This window comes from Cupressus sempervirens, chromosome 5 (genome assembly GCF_028749045.1).
Source record: "Cupressus sempervirens isolate cs-2001-9-10 chromosome 5, ASM2874904v1, whole genome shotgun sequence".
NCBI lineage: Eukaryota > Viridiplantae > Streptophyta > Pinopsida > Cupressales > Cupressaceae > Cupressus > Cupressus sempervirens.
This window is the reverse complement of record NC_143122.1, coordinates 551,171,496-551,188,497: the sequence shown is the minus strand read 5'-3', so window position 1 is coordinate 551,188,497 and position 17,002 is coordinate 551,171,496. Positions and strand designations below refer to the sequence as shown.

The window sequence follows — 17,002 nt, the reverse complement described above, 5'->3', positions numbered from 1 at the left end:
ATCACATTAATTTAAGGATGTATCCATCTCTCATAGTCTTTGTCTTCATGCTTTCGACATCAACGTCAGTGTTTTATCAAATTCTCAACATTATTTCTTAAATGGAGATCCTCAACATCAGTGTTTTATCAAATTCTCAACATTATTTCTGTAATGTAGATCCTAAATTTTTCCAGGAGATCCTAAATTTTTCCAAAAAATTGAGCTACATCAAGTACGAACAACTTAGCAATGTGGGATAAAAGATTACTTCATCTTTTAGTCACTTAAAGCCATTTTGTCATAAAGTGACTTTATAACTTTATAATAACATTAAAATATTTAAATAAATCACTTAAGTCACTTGAACTTTAATATCTCTTGAAATACTTGTCTAACTGTCATGGCGTCTAAAATAGGAATCTCTCCTCAATTCCCCATGTGACCAAATACACTTTCTAAAAATAGAAAGGGTTCATCTATATTACGAAGTACTCCCGCTTGAACATCAATTTGCATAACATTCACCATGTACTCAAAATGTTCATAAAGTATGTGCACACACATTCTCATAATGCTTACCATATGAACAGCAGTGGTCTATTTAAAGAACTTAGTCCACCATGCAAGTTGTAACAAGCACTTTTCCTGGGTCTTAACTAACAACTAATATATCAAAGAAATCCAGTTATTACTTCATTTTCATAGGAAGACAGTTATATCAATTACATTCATGTGAAAGAGATTAACGGTTACAATCAGTTAAACGAAATTTCATAACTAACAATTTAAAACACCATCAATGAATTTACTATGAAAATTAAAATCTACATACCATGGAATTCAAAACCGAAATCAATCTAGGGATGCTTCTACAAACACCCAGGCTAGTCCATAAATACCACTTAGGATAAAATGACAATTATCATCCAATACCACTATATCAAAATCAAATGACGATTACCATGAAATACCCACTTATATCAATTAGGGCATCAATTACCATTGGATCATTTAGGGCATCAGATACCACTGTATCATTTAGGGCATCAAATACCATTGTATCACTTAGGGCATCAAATACCACTCTATAATTTTGGACATTAGTTACCACTATATCATTTAGGTCGTCCAATACCTCTATTTCATTTCTTGTGTTCCTATTGCTAATTGTGGCAATAACATAAGATTAGAAGATATGCTCATAATCATTATTCTTATAGAAGAAAAATTGAAATAACAATCTTATAGATATATTCCATATTCAATTGGAAGGTCAACCGATCTAACTGGTTACAAATTATATTGATGAGAATGGTTGCTCTCAATAAAGGAAAATATCTGAAGCGATGATATATAACAAATCCATTTTATCTTCCTACTTGAATAAACATCACAAAAGTAAAATAAATGTTACCAACAAATGTTTGAATGCTCAACTTATCCTTGTCTAATGCACATCCTGACATCTTCTAGAGAGGGGAAACATTGTCAGAGGCTTAACCACCCAACCATGAACCTTAAACTTATCCCCACACTTTTTCTAACTAGAAAGGCCCTCCCTACCCGGAATAGACATGGAACACCTTGTCAGCCACTAAGCATTCCTGGTACTTAATCACACCACTTGACTTGACAGCAGAGAATGAATTGGACATGCATGAGCTTTTAAATGATTCCTTTTTAAAATAATATATATTGTTATGTCACATCTAATTCTATTTCATGTTATTGCAGATTTCTTTCTCTCACCTCTTCACCTCTTCCTTGGCCATATAGCGGAGTGAGTCCTAGGTGTATAAATCTCAGAGTAAACCAACTTATTCTGTTGAACCTCAGCTAATGCATGAAAATTACATGTTTCAATATATCACAGCTTTTATGACTTGAGAAAATAATCTTAAGATTTGCAAAAGTACAATTTGATTTTGTCTTACAGCAGTAAAATAAAGACGTTTAGGCTTATCATGAACAATTGTTCTTGACTCAATACGGAAAGATTAGTCTCATTGACAATATCGTACAAATTTCTCATAGACGTACTTCCTTTTGCTATAGTTTTGAATGCAAGTATAAAAGAATGAAGATGTATCACTTGAAAAGGAAATGACCACTTAACCTGGTCTGATTTAATGGAAACGTGAGCCTTGGCTTGATGTTAAACAGCCGGTTCCCTCACAAAAGCAATCCGTATGCAATTTCCAGAATATTTTCCGACCTTCAACGAGGGGGTAGAACACAAAGTAATAACATGGAAATATATGCTAAGGTAAATCGTGTGGAGACAATATTCATCCCCTACCTTCTCTCAACTTGGGAAATTTGAACTCTCTAAGGAACTATTCAATGTTATACAACATAGATGATATACGGCATCCTATGGAAAGAATACTTACTGCTGTAAATACACGCATAGTAATATAGAAAACAATACTATATTTCATTCGGAAATGGTATGCCGACCACATAACCTGATTAGCTTATGAGAAAGAAGAGTTTTTGTTGGACGTTATCAACCAGTCCCTTCTCGTAAAATATCCTGTGTGCAATCTCAAAGTGATTAACAATCCCAATTTTCAGCAAAGGTAAAGAGAGGGAAATAACGTGGCCAGAAATTCAGAATTAAATTTGTGAAGGAGAAGAATACAATTCATAATATATGCCCTGGTTTCTCACGGCTTCCAAATATATAAGGAGGCATTCGATTTCTCAAAGGCTTCCAAGAAGCCATAACTCTTAAAGAAATGTTTTGCCTTCTTAGATGCTGATATAATATGCCAAGTGTGCATTTCGGTTTCAAGTAAAGAATTGAATAAATAAGGAAAAGAATTTGAAGGTTATAAATCAAAAGAACATTATAAACATATTTATTTACTTGCACGTAAATATATCTTATTAAGATGGCACATAGTAAATGTTTATCCAAGGTCGCACCTTTTTAAATACGTATATCTAAATAAATGTTTCATCTTGGAAGATTTATTTTATCTTCTTGTACATGCATTTAAATGTACATATTAAATAGATAAAATCTTGTATAAGAATAATATTATGATGTCATCTTTAATTTATATTTATGTGTACGTACATTAATATGTATTACAATGATGTGGTGGAAAAGTCAACCAAAAGCCATTTGAGGTATGCATTAATTAAGTTAATATTTTAAATGTTTATTTAATAGCTCATGCATGTCTAATGCGTGTATCTTGTTATGCAGTCACTAGGTCCTCAACCATGGTGATTCACAATTCATACCTATTTGCCCACTAATGGTGATGCTCCTGTGCCCAATTCTTTTCTGACAATGCTTCCACCCCTTTGATGTGCTCCCTACAAGGAAATTCTCCACAGTTAAATGATATTACCATAACAAGTTAGTAATCATAAATAATCATAACGGCTAACCACCTTTTCAATTCCATGAATTCATGATAAATAATCAACTAGCATGTTATCTTCATATGAAATCGTAACGATTAACCATCTTACCATTTCGCAGGATTATAACAAATTTAACTGTCAACTGACTTCATGTGAACCTCAACGGCTATATGAACATTTTAAATTGGGACAAAAATTGGGATGCAACACAAGTTATCATCTATAGCGATTTGCTTAGACATCATAAGTTGTCCATCACAATAGAACTCCATGGTCTATTTAAGGAACTTAATCCACCATGCAAGTTTACGATCTATTATGATTTGTTTCAGTCATCATTAAACGTTTATCACAATAGAAAATTTCACCTTTCAATAACTTCTACAGATACAAGTGATATTCATTTGGAAGTCGTCACTTCCTCATGATGTACACAGGGGTTCGGCCCAAATAGTCATGAAGTATATTCATGAATCATGTAATGTCCCCTCTAAGACATTAATATCTACAAAAACCAATGTTGGACTTTATACAATAATAAAATATATCTTACTATTCTACCCTCTATCCTAACCCAACCTTCAAGATGTCTCTAGATCGGGTTACCTAACCCTTAGTTATTCAACCACCTTTTCTAGAGTGCACCCTTTAAGATTCACATATGTATTTGTTGACACCATTAGAATATTCCTTCTATTATACTTCCTCAAGCATGTTGGTCAGATGGGATATTTCTCGCATACCAACATTATAGAGGTCATATCCATTAAGTAGTGTTCTTGGCCAAATGGGTGTTCCACCCATCTCTAATACCAACACTTTACCATCATCTCTTTCATTTCAGCCAAACAAATAGTAATACCTATCTTTGATACTGACACCCAGAGCTTTCCATTTACTTCATCGTAATTGCCAAATGGGAATGAACCCATCTCTGATACAAAATACCTGAAGTGATAACCTTGGATCCTTCCATGACATTCGCAATGAATGCCCTCCACCAAGTTTGCAATTGGATCAAATGATGACATTCATATAGAATGTCCTCCACCAAACATAGTTTAGATCGTATTATGACATTCGTTATGAATGCCCTCCACCAAGTATAACTTGGATCATAAGAATTATATCCATTTAATGTTTCATAAGTCCATTATGATCTACAATAATATATTAATTATTTATTCAATGAATCATTTGTAACAATATATAAACTATTTATTCTTATGAACTATATATATATATATAATCTTCCATATATCAATATAAGAAATTTCCCATAATAATACGAGGGCAACTATATCATATAATTACCTTAATAAACTATACCGTAATACAACAATAATGCATCTAATCCTTAATACCACCTTTCCTTAATTTCCTTTCCCTGCATTGGATTGGTGGGTACTTTCCTTGCCATGAGGATTGCTAACAGTAACGTTCTTGTTTAGACCTATCGATTGATTTTGGCTTGACCATTCCACATGGCTGTGATGTGATGAATAGTGCTCCGATAATTCCTTGTACGTATCTCTACACAGGGTCAAGTTGTGATGCAACATTAGTCCTGGTCATATGTGGTGATGTGGCTATGGGACCTCTACATCTTTCTTCCTTCACTGTATTTGATCCTTTACTCCCCTGATGCTCATGTTCACCCTTCCATGTATCACGTCAAATAATATTCTGATGTCATTGTTCATCTCACTGCATATCAAGGTCCATTGTGTTCTGCTCCTCCATTTATAAAGTGAAGGTGTATATGTCTAGACCATTTTATGGTCCCCTTCCATATCCATGGCACGAACATTTATACATACTTTTCAACCAATGAAGGGTCATAATGAATGGGTCGTGACCCATGCCCCATCAATGCTGACGTTAGTCCTACATGTTCCCTTTGTTCATGTAGATATGATTGCTAATGTTGATTTGCTTAGGTTTAGAACTTTTATTGATAGTACTAATTTATAATATGTATATCACTTGATTATTTAATAATCAATTAATAATTAATTTGTTTGTCATATTAATTCAATCAACTTATATAGTTGGTAATAAAAAAAATTTATTGAGAATAGAGATATCTAATAATCATTTTATTCTTTAATAATTTATTATTCAATTTTATACATCCAAATCAATTATTTATTCCATATATATATATATATATATATATATATATATATATATATATATATATATATATATATATATATATCATTTTAATTCATTATAAATATGGTTCAATGTTACATTTCATTATTAGGGGGATATTACAAATCACAATCCTCTTAATTACTACAATTTATTGATCACTAGAGAATCCATCTCAACATGGTCTACTCCCTCTGAATCAATACAACCGAGATCACTGAAGGTTGACTAAACTATATCCTCCATATGCTCCCTCTCTTTCAAGGTTGCCTCTAATGAAATGTCAGGTTTCCTCTAAATCTCAATCTCTCTCTTCTTATAAAACATGCTCGAAGAAAAAGATCAAGGCAAATAGCTCTTATAATAATAAAAATTACCTTTAATAATTATTCTCAATAATTATATTTTAATTATAAAAGTGTTAGAAATTTGATTGATTTCACAAGATATCAATTATTATTAACATAATTTTCATATTGGAAACTTACATAATATTCGACATATAGATATTCATATAATAGATAGGTACTTTCTTATATTTATCAAATGAATGTTAGTACTAACCATACCTTAATACCCACCTTTAATGGGTCGATGCTTGATTCCCCTATTGCCTTTGTCTTCTTTTTATGGTTATCCACTAATTATTGATGGGCAACTTACATGGGATATTGTACCTTATCCTCAAATGTAGTGCCACTTATTCTCCAATGTAATGCTCCATACCTCCTTCGTCCTTGGTCACCTTTGGTATGCAGTCACTCTTATTCAGTCTGGTTAACATGTATTACAATTAACAAAATTAAACATATCTTCATGTAGACAACTATATATATATATATATATAAAAGTTATTATCATGGCATAGTTTCTTAAACTTCAACAGGCCATACATAGCACAAAAGTAACCAAGCTCATGAATAATACATAGATGACAAATGCATTAATGGTTTGGGTTGCTAATACGGGTGGTAGAGTGAACATTCCTCACATACGCCTTCGTGCTCCTGAACTTGTTTATCTCATCACCATTTCTCTGCAAATTTCATTAATTCGCACCACTAAAACATCCATTAAGACAGGCCATATATGTGTCATCCACATCGCTACTTGGGTGATAAGACAACAAACTTTTCTTATTGTTGTGATCCGCATCATTGACCTTGACCAAATTCAATAAATCTAATCTGCAGGCATCAATAGATTTGTAAGCATTGTCGACAACTCATACTTTCGTATTGTGCCACTAGAGGGTTATCATTTTATACTAGTGATTCACTTAGCATATCGACATCTTTGCATTGCAAGAGCATAACTAGCATTCCATTGTTCATCGTGATTGGAGGTTGGTGACCTTGCATCAACAATTTCCATAGAGGTATTCCTATCGACAATATTGGATGCATTATTAAGCACATCAAATTGCAGTACATTGACCATCACATATCATTGGTGGCAGTTCACGAAATAGATATTTAGTGAGAATCACCAATTGCTGAAACACACCTATGAGTTGCCATCTTAGAATATTCGTATTGATAGCGATCATACTAGAATTCCTCAACAGTGACATACACATGATTATATTCACTTAGGGCCCGTTTGGTGAGCGGAATAGGAATACGTATTCTAGGATACATATTCCAAAAATTGTGAATTCCTTGTTTGGATGCACCAAAACGGGATTGGAATACGAACCAAAAATGGAATACATATTCCATTTTTGGCCCAAAAATGGGGTTTTGCAATTCCACCAAAATAGGTGGTATTGGAATACGTATTCCTATTCCATTTTTTTTATTTTAGAAAACATAAATTTTCGGGTCCGCGAATTCCCATCAAATATTGGCTGAACCAAACGGAGAACAAGAATACGTTCTATTCCAGAATATGTATTCCTATTCCGCTCACCAAACGGGCCCTTAGCTTCTAGCCAATGGAGATCAATCCTCCACATAGATTTACTTCTACTCTGCTTTTCCGAATGTGTATAAAGATTCAGGCGTTCAATCTCTTTTTACACTTGCAATCCGGCTCTGATACCATGTTAGTTTTCAGATCGCTGCAAATGCAATAGCACTGCCTAATTGGATATGTGTTTTCCAAATGGCAGCGATCTCTTATTTATATTGAGATTATATCAAGAGGAGACATGTCCCTTCATCAGACATGTCTATTCATTTAAATAATACCATAATTTTATATATATATATATATATATATATATATATATATATATATATATATATATATATATATATATATATATATATATATATATATATATATATATATATAATATCTCATATCTAGAAATTTTCATATATATATATATATATATATATATATATATATATATATCACACATATATACATGTGCACTTTAGTTCATTGTTTTATCCAACTGAAGCTACCAAACATCAACACTTCTAACTCTCTTGACATCAACAAAAATTCATAGTCTCGCCTTTAATATCAATGACAATTTCCAACAGATTATGAGGTTTTTCCTGTTTCAGCCAACAGCTTTCTAACTCCCAGAAGTTATCTATAATTGTAGTTTTCTTTTGCTATGGTTCAAATCAATATTCCTTGTTGATCATTATGGATTCCAACCTGATAAATTGCAGATTTTTCTTCTTTACAGAGTTTTGCAATATTTACATTCAAATATATATCTACATATGTTGACTCAAAAAAAGTAAAACAGTTTCATTCTATTTATCTATTTGATTTTCACAAATTATTAATGAGCTGAGTCATTAATTTCTCTTGTTAGGACTAATGACAAGGAACTTGAATGATAAAAGTCATAAAAAAGGAGATCACAGATTTTACAGACACTACAAAATATAAAGGTAACAGCATATCACAGAACGAAGAGTATAAATGAAATGAACTCCCTGCCTGTTCAAGATACATCACTTTAAACTGAAAGGGAGTGCGCTGCATTATTGAATTTGGAAGTGCAATCACTTCTACTCTTTCATCTTTGCCAAGATTCCTAAAGTAGTCCCTGTATCTTGTTATATCCGCAGTTGCGGACATTAGAACTAACCTGCATGACACAAAAAGAACATCACTCCAAGAGATTATAGTATCCAAAATGAAATCACATACTACAAAGCAGTATCCTAGTACAAGCCAAATCTGCAACACAGTCACTTGTGCCAAATCAACTAAATTATAAGAATGTAAATGAATGTTTTCAAAAGATAGATGAAATTAGTAGTAAGGTGGAATCAGTACATAAAAAATTCACTGAGTTAAACCAAGGAAGCTGAATAATAAACTGAGTATTTTTCATACTTGAGAGTAATAAGTTGAGTATTTCTCATAAGGGAAATATCCTTTCATGATTATCTTTTCTTAGCTTATAAGAGTCGACACTCCTCACTAAGTTTGTGGCATACATTGTTGTTTAAGGATGTCTCCTTGTTGCTAGAAGTAGGTATACTTGATTCTCTTCCTTATGACGTCTGTGGCTACATGGCCATCATAAGGAGGGGAGCATATATACAGTCTCCCTTGTATTATATTTATGCAGTTCTTACTTTTATTTTTTCTTGCAGCCAATCCCTGGCGGGTATAAGTGGCCCTTGTCCATCCCTAGGATTTACATTTATATACACATTTCCTCATGCATATTGGAGCCTCATCCATCCATGAGAAACACATACAAATGCATAGAAAGTCGCCAAAAGGTGCAAGGTTTTATAGGATTGCCTACCGGGCACACAAACTTGCTAGACTATTCAATCCTACCCATTTAAGAATTGACTACTAGGCACACAAACCCATTAGATTATTCAATCCTATCTCTATCGTGATTCTAGTAAGACACAAATCTGACTGGGCGAGGTAATCACTTATCTCTCTTTCCCTTTGCTTTCATGGTAGTAGATTAGATCGTGGAGTTTGTATCATCATTACTAATGCTCTTATTTTTACAATGTGATCATTTATGCTTTTGGAATGGGTTTCCAAAAATCATATCAGTGGTTGAGGCATTTTCAATTGAGGTCTCCTTCACTAGTTGATTCGAAGTTTGTTTTAGTACTGACCCCCTTTGTGTATCTTTTCATTTTTTTCTTTTGTTTTTGTTTTGTTTTCATGCCCTTGTGCATGGATGTGGAATTAGGATCCTTAGTCTAAGGGCTTGTCCTTATACTTAGTGATGTTCTAACTATGTGTAATTCGCCTCATCTCTCTTCTCTCTCTCTTCATTTACCGTAAGTATGACTTTCCTCGACGTCCCGCTATGAATGTCCCCATTGGTTGACAGCATAAGAATTTCAGGGAATAGCCTAATATTTGATCCTCGTAGGCTTTTGACAATGGTTAGAGGGTCTTCTAAGGATTGATTCATCTCCAACATTCAGCGATTTATGGATTTGGCTGTAATAACCCCAATAGGTTATAACTTCTTCAAACACCAAAAATCTTTATACTTCAATTGTTTGACATTTCGTCAAACACTTTGCAAGCAAGCTCTAATACCACTGTAATAACCCTCCTCAAATCTGCTCTCAAAAATGCTGATGAAAGCTCAAGGAATTTCATCAAACAATTCACATGCAAGGGACGTATGACTGATATAGTATTTCAGTTGGCTTCAAATGACTTTTTCTTCAATTTGCATCAATGAGAATCTTGTGCTAGAAGACTAAAATGGACTACACAATGACCTAACATGAGTGTGCTACTAATTTTGACAATATTCAGTGCATATATATGATTAAGCATGAGAAAATGAACAGTTACAGCCAACTGGCATTTTTACAAACAATTGGTATGCAAACTAACTAGCTGATAAATAATGATATTAAATTGCTTAAATGACACCAGCAACTATTATCTTCTTAATTGCAATGAAAATTACAATGCTCATGAAATATGGCCAAGACTTTAGCATTTACATAGATTACAAAATGATAATGCTGGTATAATGCACACTTACAGCTGAAAGCTTATAACACCCTAAAAAGCAATACTAATAAAAGAACCTGGTTGTAGATCGCTGTAACAATTTCCTTCAATGCTGCCCTTTCTGCCTTGCTTTTTTCGAACTGCTTTTTTTTTGCCTGCTTTTTCGGTTCTGCTTTTTCGAACTGCTTTTTCGTACCCACTTTTTCAGCCTGCTTTTTCAGTTCCGCTTTTTCGAACTGCTTTTTCGTATCTGCTTTTTCGGATTGCTACTATGTTGAATCTCAAGACCATATCTTTCAATGGCGTCAAGATTTCCAGCTTGAATGGATTTCGTCCTTCAAACTATTGAGATATAATCTCCAAAAAATTCTCCAATTTCTTTGATATTTTCAAGCATGCTTAAAAGAAGCTCTTCTATTTCTTTTATAGTGTTCTCACAAGAGCTCCATCCTTCGTTTTCTCAATGTGCGAAAAAACATAACTCCCTTTATGTAACTTATGTCTCCAATGTGTTATAAAATAAAAGGGATTCTTCTTAATTTAAATATTTCCCACAAACTATAGTCTATGCATTAATAAAGTTAAATATTTAAATTTAACTTTATAAAATAGCTTTATCAATGCATAACAAATCTTATCAGTGATAAACAAGTCTTCTTGTCGATTTTAAACAATTACCATCAACATACCGCTGCCCCTAAATGTCCGACCATGTCCAAGATGACTTACTATAAATAGTAAGTATGCCCAAAGTTGCCTCAAAACCCCTCAGGAAGACCTGCAACTGAAACTATCTGAGCCAAATGGCCTCTAAGTCCCTTTAATGTCCTGTTTAGCCTACAGGACCGTGGGGAAATAGGCTAACGACAACATCATGCTATGAATGCTAAAAAGGGGACATTACAGTCCGCCCTTCCCAAAATTGCTTGTCGCCAAGCAATAGTAGAACAACAACCCAATCAATCCACCTGGATCCCAAATGTAGTCATGAACTATACTGCTATCAGTCAACATAGGCTCCTACAACAACCTCTGAAAATTAACCAAGAGGAATCCATAATCAAATTGGCGAATACAACTCACCCAAACTCCAAAGTCAGTAACCCATGAGAAACAAGCTCTCGAAATATCAGAACCCAAGTAGAGTAGATAACCCAAACTGCCAACATAGTAAATACCATCAACACACCCCACTAGCCTATGTGGAATGTACAATACAATTCTGCAACAACGATGAATACTCCCGCATGAAACTGCACCAAATATAGAGAATCCACACACTGCACACCTACTGCAATGATCACAACTCTGCAGATCACCAGTCACTGTCTCATAACCATAACACCCATGCACTGCTGATGGTGAATAGTCATTACACGGTAGATAGCAAAAATGAGAGCCCAGACCAAACCTATCTGCCATCAACTCCTCAACACATGGATCAAAAGCAAACCGATGAACATATCCTATAGTATAATGCCGGTAAAAAGAACCAATCCCAGTCAAAGACTCATCCTGCATACGTGATACAACCAACTGTGACTGATCATCAGCTAAGTCAGAAGATGATATAGCCAAGAGTGCAAAATCAACAACATCACTAGTCTTTGTGCCCTCCAAGTCAAACATACCACAATGCTCAGCTGCAGCACCCAACTCAATTGAACCTGCCTCCAGTGGAAACGAACCAAATACGCCAATACTAGTGTCATGGATAGATATATCCTCATCTCCACTGCCTCTATCAACCTCGACCGTGGACATCCTCGGATCACCAGACACCACGGTCAGTGACTGTACAGAATCTAGTAAAGACTGAAGTCGTTCCAACTCCACGGTCACCTCAACTAAATGAAACTGTAACTCCTCGAAAGCCAACTGTGTACTCTCAAGAAACTTAGAAGTCACCTCAAGCTGTTGAGTAAGCTTACTCACCTCATCTTCCTTAACCAATAATGCATCATATGTTGTACTGCCCCACTCCATAAGATAATCTCTATCGGCTACCAACTGCATATAATTCTGTCTCAGAATCCGGATAGCCCCCCATAAAGAGTGGATCTCTGTCAAGGAAAGATAACTGCCTCCCTGCTCATCACTAGCAGGAGAACCCCATCCATAAACTGCTAACAACTGACAAGCAGCATCAAAATGCTCGCAAGCGATAGAAATGTCTCGCTCGCAAACTCTCAGCTGACTAGACACATGATTGTGCCGACTGGTCGCACTCCTATACTCTATCCCTGGTACACTGTCGAAAGGAGTAACCTTAGAATAGCTATCATCTATAATACTTAGATCCTGGGACTCTTTTGTAAACTCTGTCATATCTGAGAGATCATTAACCCATTCCAACAAGAATGGTCGACTGGATATATGAACAATGCCCAACACAGGTGTGTAAAAACTAAATCCAACATCAAACAAGCTGCTGGCATGGATGAGAACTACACCTGGCAAGCTACTAATCAAGTCCATGATGGTGCAATAGATACTACTACCAAAGAATGATAAATATCTCCGATCAAAACGATCCGAAGTACTAAGATAAGGATCCCAACATCTAATCCATGAACGGAAACCAACTGGCAATTCAAGTAAACTTCTCACCTGAGTAATGTGAACAATATCAACTGACTTCACGCACTTGTCTACAGTCTTTGAATCCGGAGTGTGAATGCTAGACGTACTCATATCATCATCAATATGTGACCCAACTGTAAAAGGCAACTGAGTCCTTGCTATATGTGCTAACTCCCAAACTGAACTCACCTCAAGACAACGCTCATCCACATGTCTCTCAGAATCCTGGAGAGCCAACTGAGTACACACCAAGGAATTCCGAGTATCCTCCAGCTCATGAAAAAACCGGTCAACCTCCTTCTCCTCCTTCTTCACTGCATCTAAATAGATCCTTGCAAGATTAAGGATATGATTGCGATCTGAAAGTAGGTGTATGTAACTTAACTTCATTGCCTCCATGCCTTCCTTGATCTGTTGTAAGTCGTCACAAGAAGAACCTGTTGTGACTCCTTTTTGTCTCTCCTGCAGTTGAATCATCCAAATGTGATTCTCAATCAATCCATGTATCCTGTCATGATGAGATAAAGCCGTGACAATATTCTTGTCCCTTGTCTTCAGCTGGCGTGCCAAACCAAGTAAAGAGCTACTAGCCTCTATCTCATGTGAAGAAGCATCCTACTGTGTCTGATACTCACTTTCTGCAAAGTCCTGAATGCTCACTTTCGGATCAACTGTACTATCCTCAAACATGACAGTATCCTCAACTGCTGTAACTTCATCCAGCCCAACTGTACTAGAATCACTATCTGTGTCAATCGCACAATCCGGTGTGCCTGTGATATCACCTTCTAGCTCATCCTGCACAACGTCTGTAACCCCTTCTACTTGTGAAGATGATTCAGATAAACCATTACCTGAAGAAGTGTTAATGTCTCCCTGTATCAAATCAGCATGTCTGTTAAACTCCTCATTCAAGTTTCTGCCTGTCATAGGGAAGGTATGATCCTTAGGCCTATCAAAACGTTCAATCAGTCTGTCCTTAAACTCCACATATGAGGTAATGTGTGCATGACCCATAGTGACCATACCATGATGCCACCACTCGTGTGCTAACCCATCCAGGTGAATTGCTGCATACTTAATAGCTTCTTCCTCAGGCATAGGGTTCATTTGAAAGTCTGTGTCAAACCTTTGAACCCAAGCTCTTGTTGTAGACTTCCCCGAGCTGTCATAATATGGTAACTGAAGTTTCCCTACTTTCTTCCGTAGCTCATAGCTCTGGTTCCTGTCATGTCCACGTGGCATATGCTTCATCCGCACATCTATATACTCCCTAAAGGTAATTGCAACAGTAAAATCTAGACCTTCGGCTTCCCAATCTCTCCTCAGCTGGTCCTGTATATCAGTGATCTGGGGCTCTGGTATAGGCTACTCTGGAGCTCTAGGAGGAAATGTGGGAATAATGGGCCTCGAACTCACTGTCCTAGATTGTTGGGGTGCATGACCGAAATTGTTCCCAACTTGTTCACCTCCATTATGTGTCCCATCCTGATTATTCCCATTCTGATTGTTACCATTCTGATTATTTCCTCCACCTACGTTAGCATTCAACCCCATTTGACGAGCCATCATTTGCATCATAAGCTCCAATCGCTGACTCTGTTCCTGTGCTCTCTGCTTTGCTGATCGCTGTCCCTGTGCTAAAGTGTCTAATAACTATAAGAATCTTTTCTTTCCCTGATCTGGACTAGCATTCATTTTATCAAACATTTTTCTCTCTATCTGGCTAATCCAAATTCCCAATAAGACCTCCACAGGATGGCAGGAAACCGCTCTGATACCACTGTAATAACCCCAATAGGTTATAACTTCTTCAAACACCAAAAATCTTTATACTTCAGTTGTTTGACATTTCGTCAAACACTTTGCAAGCAAGCTCTAATACCACTGTAATAACCCTCCTCAAATCTGCTCTCAAAAATGCTGATGAAAGCTCAAGGAATTTCATCAAACAATTCACATGCAAGGGACGTATGACTGATATAGTATTTTAGCTGGCTTCAAATGACTTTTTCTTCAATTTGCATCAATGAGAATCTTGTGCTAGAAGACTACAATGGACTACACAATGACCTAACATGAGTGTGCTACTAATTTTGACAATATTCAATGCATATATATGATCTAAGCATGAGAAAATGAACACTTACAGCCAACTGGCATTTTTACAAACAATTGGTATGCAAACTAACTAGCTGATAAATAATGATATTAAATTGCTTAAATGACACCAGCAACTATTATCTTCTTAATTGCAATGAAAATTACAATGCTCATGAAATATGGCCAAGACTTTGGCATTTACATGGATTACAAAATGATAATGTTGGTATAATGCACACTTACAGCTGAAAGCTTATAACACCCTAAAAAGCAATACTAATAAAAGAACCTGGTTGTAGATCGCTGTAATAATTTCCTTCAATGCTGCCCTTTCTGCCTTGCTTTTTTCGAACTGCTTTTTTTGGCCTGCTTTTTCGGTTCTGCTTTTTCGAACTGCTTTTTCGTACCCACTTTTTCAACTTGCTTTTTCGGTTCCGCTTTTTCAAACTACTTTTTCGTATCTGCTTTTTCGAATTGCTACTATGTTGAATCTCAAGACCATATCTTTCAATGGCGTCAAGATTTCCAGCCTGAAAGGATTTCGTCCTTCAAACTATTGAGATATAATCTCCAAAAAATTCCTCAATTTCTTTGATATTTCCAAGCATGCTTAGAAGAAGCTCTTCTATTTCTTTTATAGTGTTCTCACAAGAGCTCCATCCTTCGTTTTCTCAATGTGCGATAAAACATAACTCCCTTTATGTAACTTATGTCTCCAATGTGTTATAAAATAAAGGGGACTCTTTTTAATTTAAATATTTCCCACAAACTATAGTCTATGCATTAATAAAGTTAAATATTTAAATTTAACTTTATAAATAGCTTTATCAATGCATAACAAATCTTATCAGTGATAAACAAGTCTTCTTGTCGATTTTAAACAATTACCATCAACATACCGCTGCCCCTGGATGTCCGACCATGTCCAAGATGACTTACTATAAATAGTAAGTATGCCCAAAGTTGCCTCAAAACCCCTCAGGAAGACCTGCAACTGAAACTATCTAGGCCAAATGGCCTCTAAGTCCCTTTAATGTCCTGTTTAGCCTACGGGACCGTGGGGAAATAGGCTAACGACAACATCATGCTATGAATGCTAAAAATGGGACATTACATTGGCATCCGCTCGATGTCATTTGGACTCCATTTGCCATACATACTATGTATAGTAAGTCAGGGGTAATAGAGATGGACCCTTTCTATTTTTAGAAAGTGTATTTGGTCACATGGGGAATTATGAAGAGAGACTCCTATTTCAAACGGCATGGCATCAGACAAGTATTTCAAGAGATATTAGAGTTCAAGTGAATTAAATGATTTATTTAAATATTTTAATGTTACAAAGTTATAAAGTAACTTTAAGTGACTAAAAGACAAAATTGGCTTTTAATCCCACATTGCCTAGTGTTTGTGTCTTCCCTCATATCGAGGTTATAAAAGCGTGGAGCTACATTAGGATTGACACCACGAATATATGTTATTTTTACAAATCCTAAAAAGTTGCTTAAATGTGACTGTATTTCTCCTAAGGAGAAAACCCCTTACGAAAGAACAGTGAGACTAGAACCAAACCTAGCATCTAACATTGCACTGCAGATTCAAGCTTACAAATTGATGCATTGAAAGTTTTATGAGAAGTGGATGTTCAGCGACAAAATTACAGTGATTGAGGACACTTAAAGGTATCTAACACATTCAGGTCAGTAATTGGTATGTTGGAGGCTTAGGAGAGATTAAAGCCTAATGGTAGGAAGAAGTTTAGTAGAAAGCAATCGGTTTTAGTAAAGAGTGAGTGTAATGGATCAGTAGATTGTCATTCTTGGACGGCATTCAAAGTTAGCAGATAACCATAGCCGAGGTGGGAGAG

The 17,002-nt window shown here is 35.6% G+C and overlaps 1 protein-coding gene across 3 annotated transcripts in view; it reads right to left on the bottom strand.

Moving 5' to 3' along the window:
* LOC149557122 (zinc finger (CCCH type) helicase family protein) overlaps nt 1-17,002 on the bottom strand; it is a 289,450-nt gene that overhangs the window by 197,489 nt on the left and 74,959 nt on the right. For all 3 annotated transcript variants that reach the window (XM_089831842.1, XM_089831844.1, XM_089831843.1), the window contains exon 4: nt 8,428-8,578. In XM_089831842.1, the coding sequence (XP_089687968.1) occupies nt 8,428-8,578 (151 nt within the window). The remainder of the gene's footprint in view (nt 1-8,427; nt 8,579-17,002) is intronic.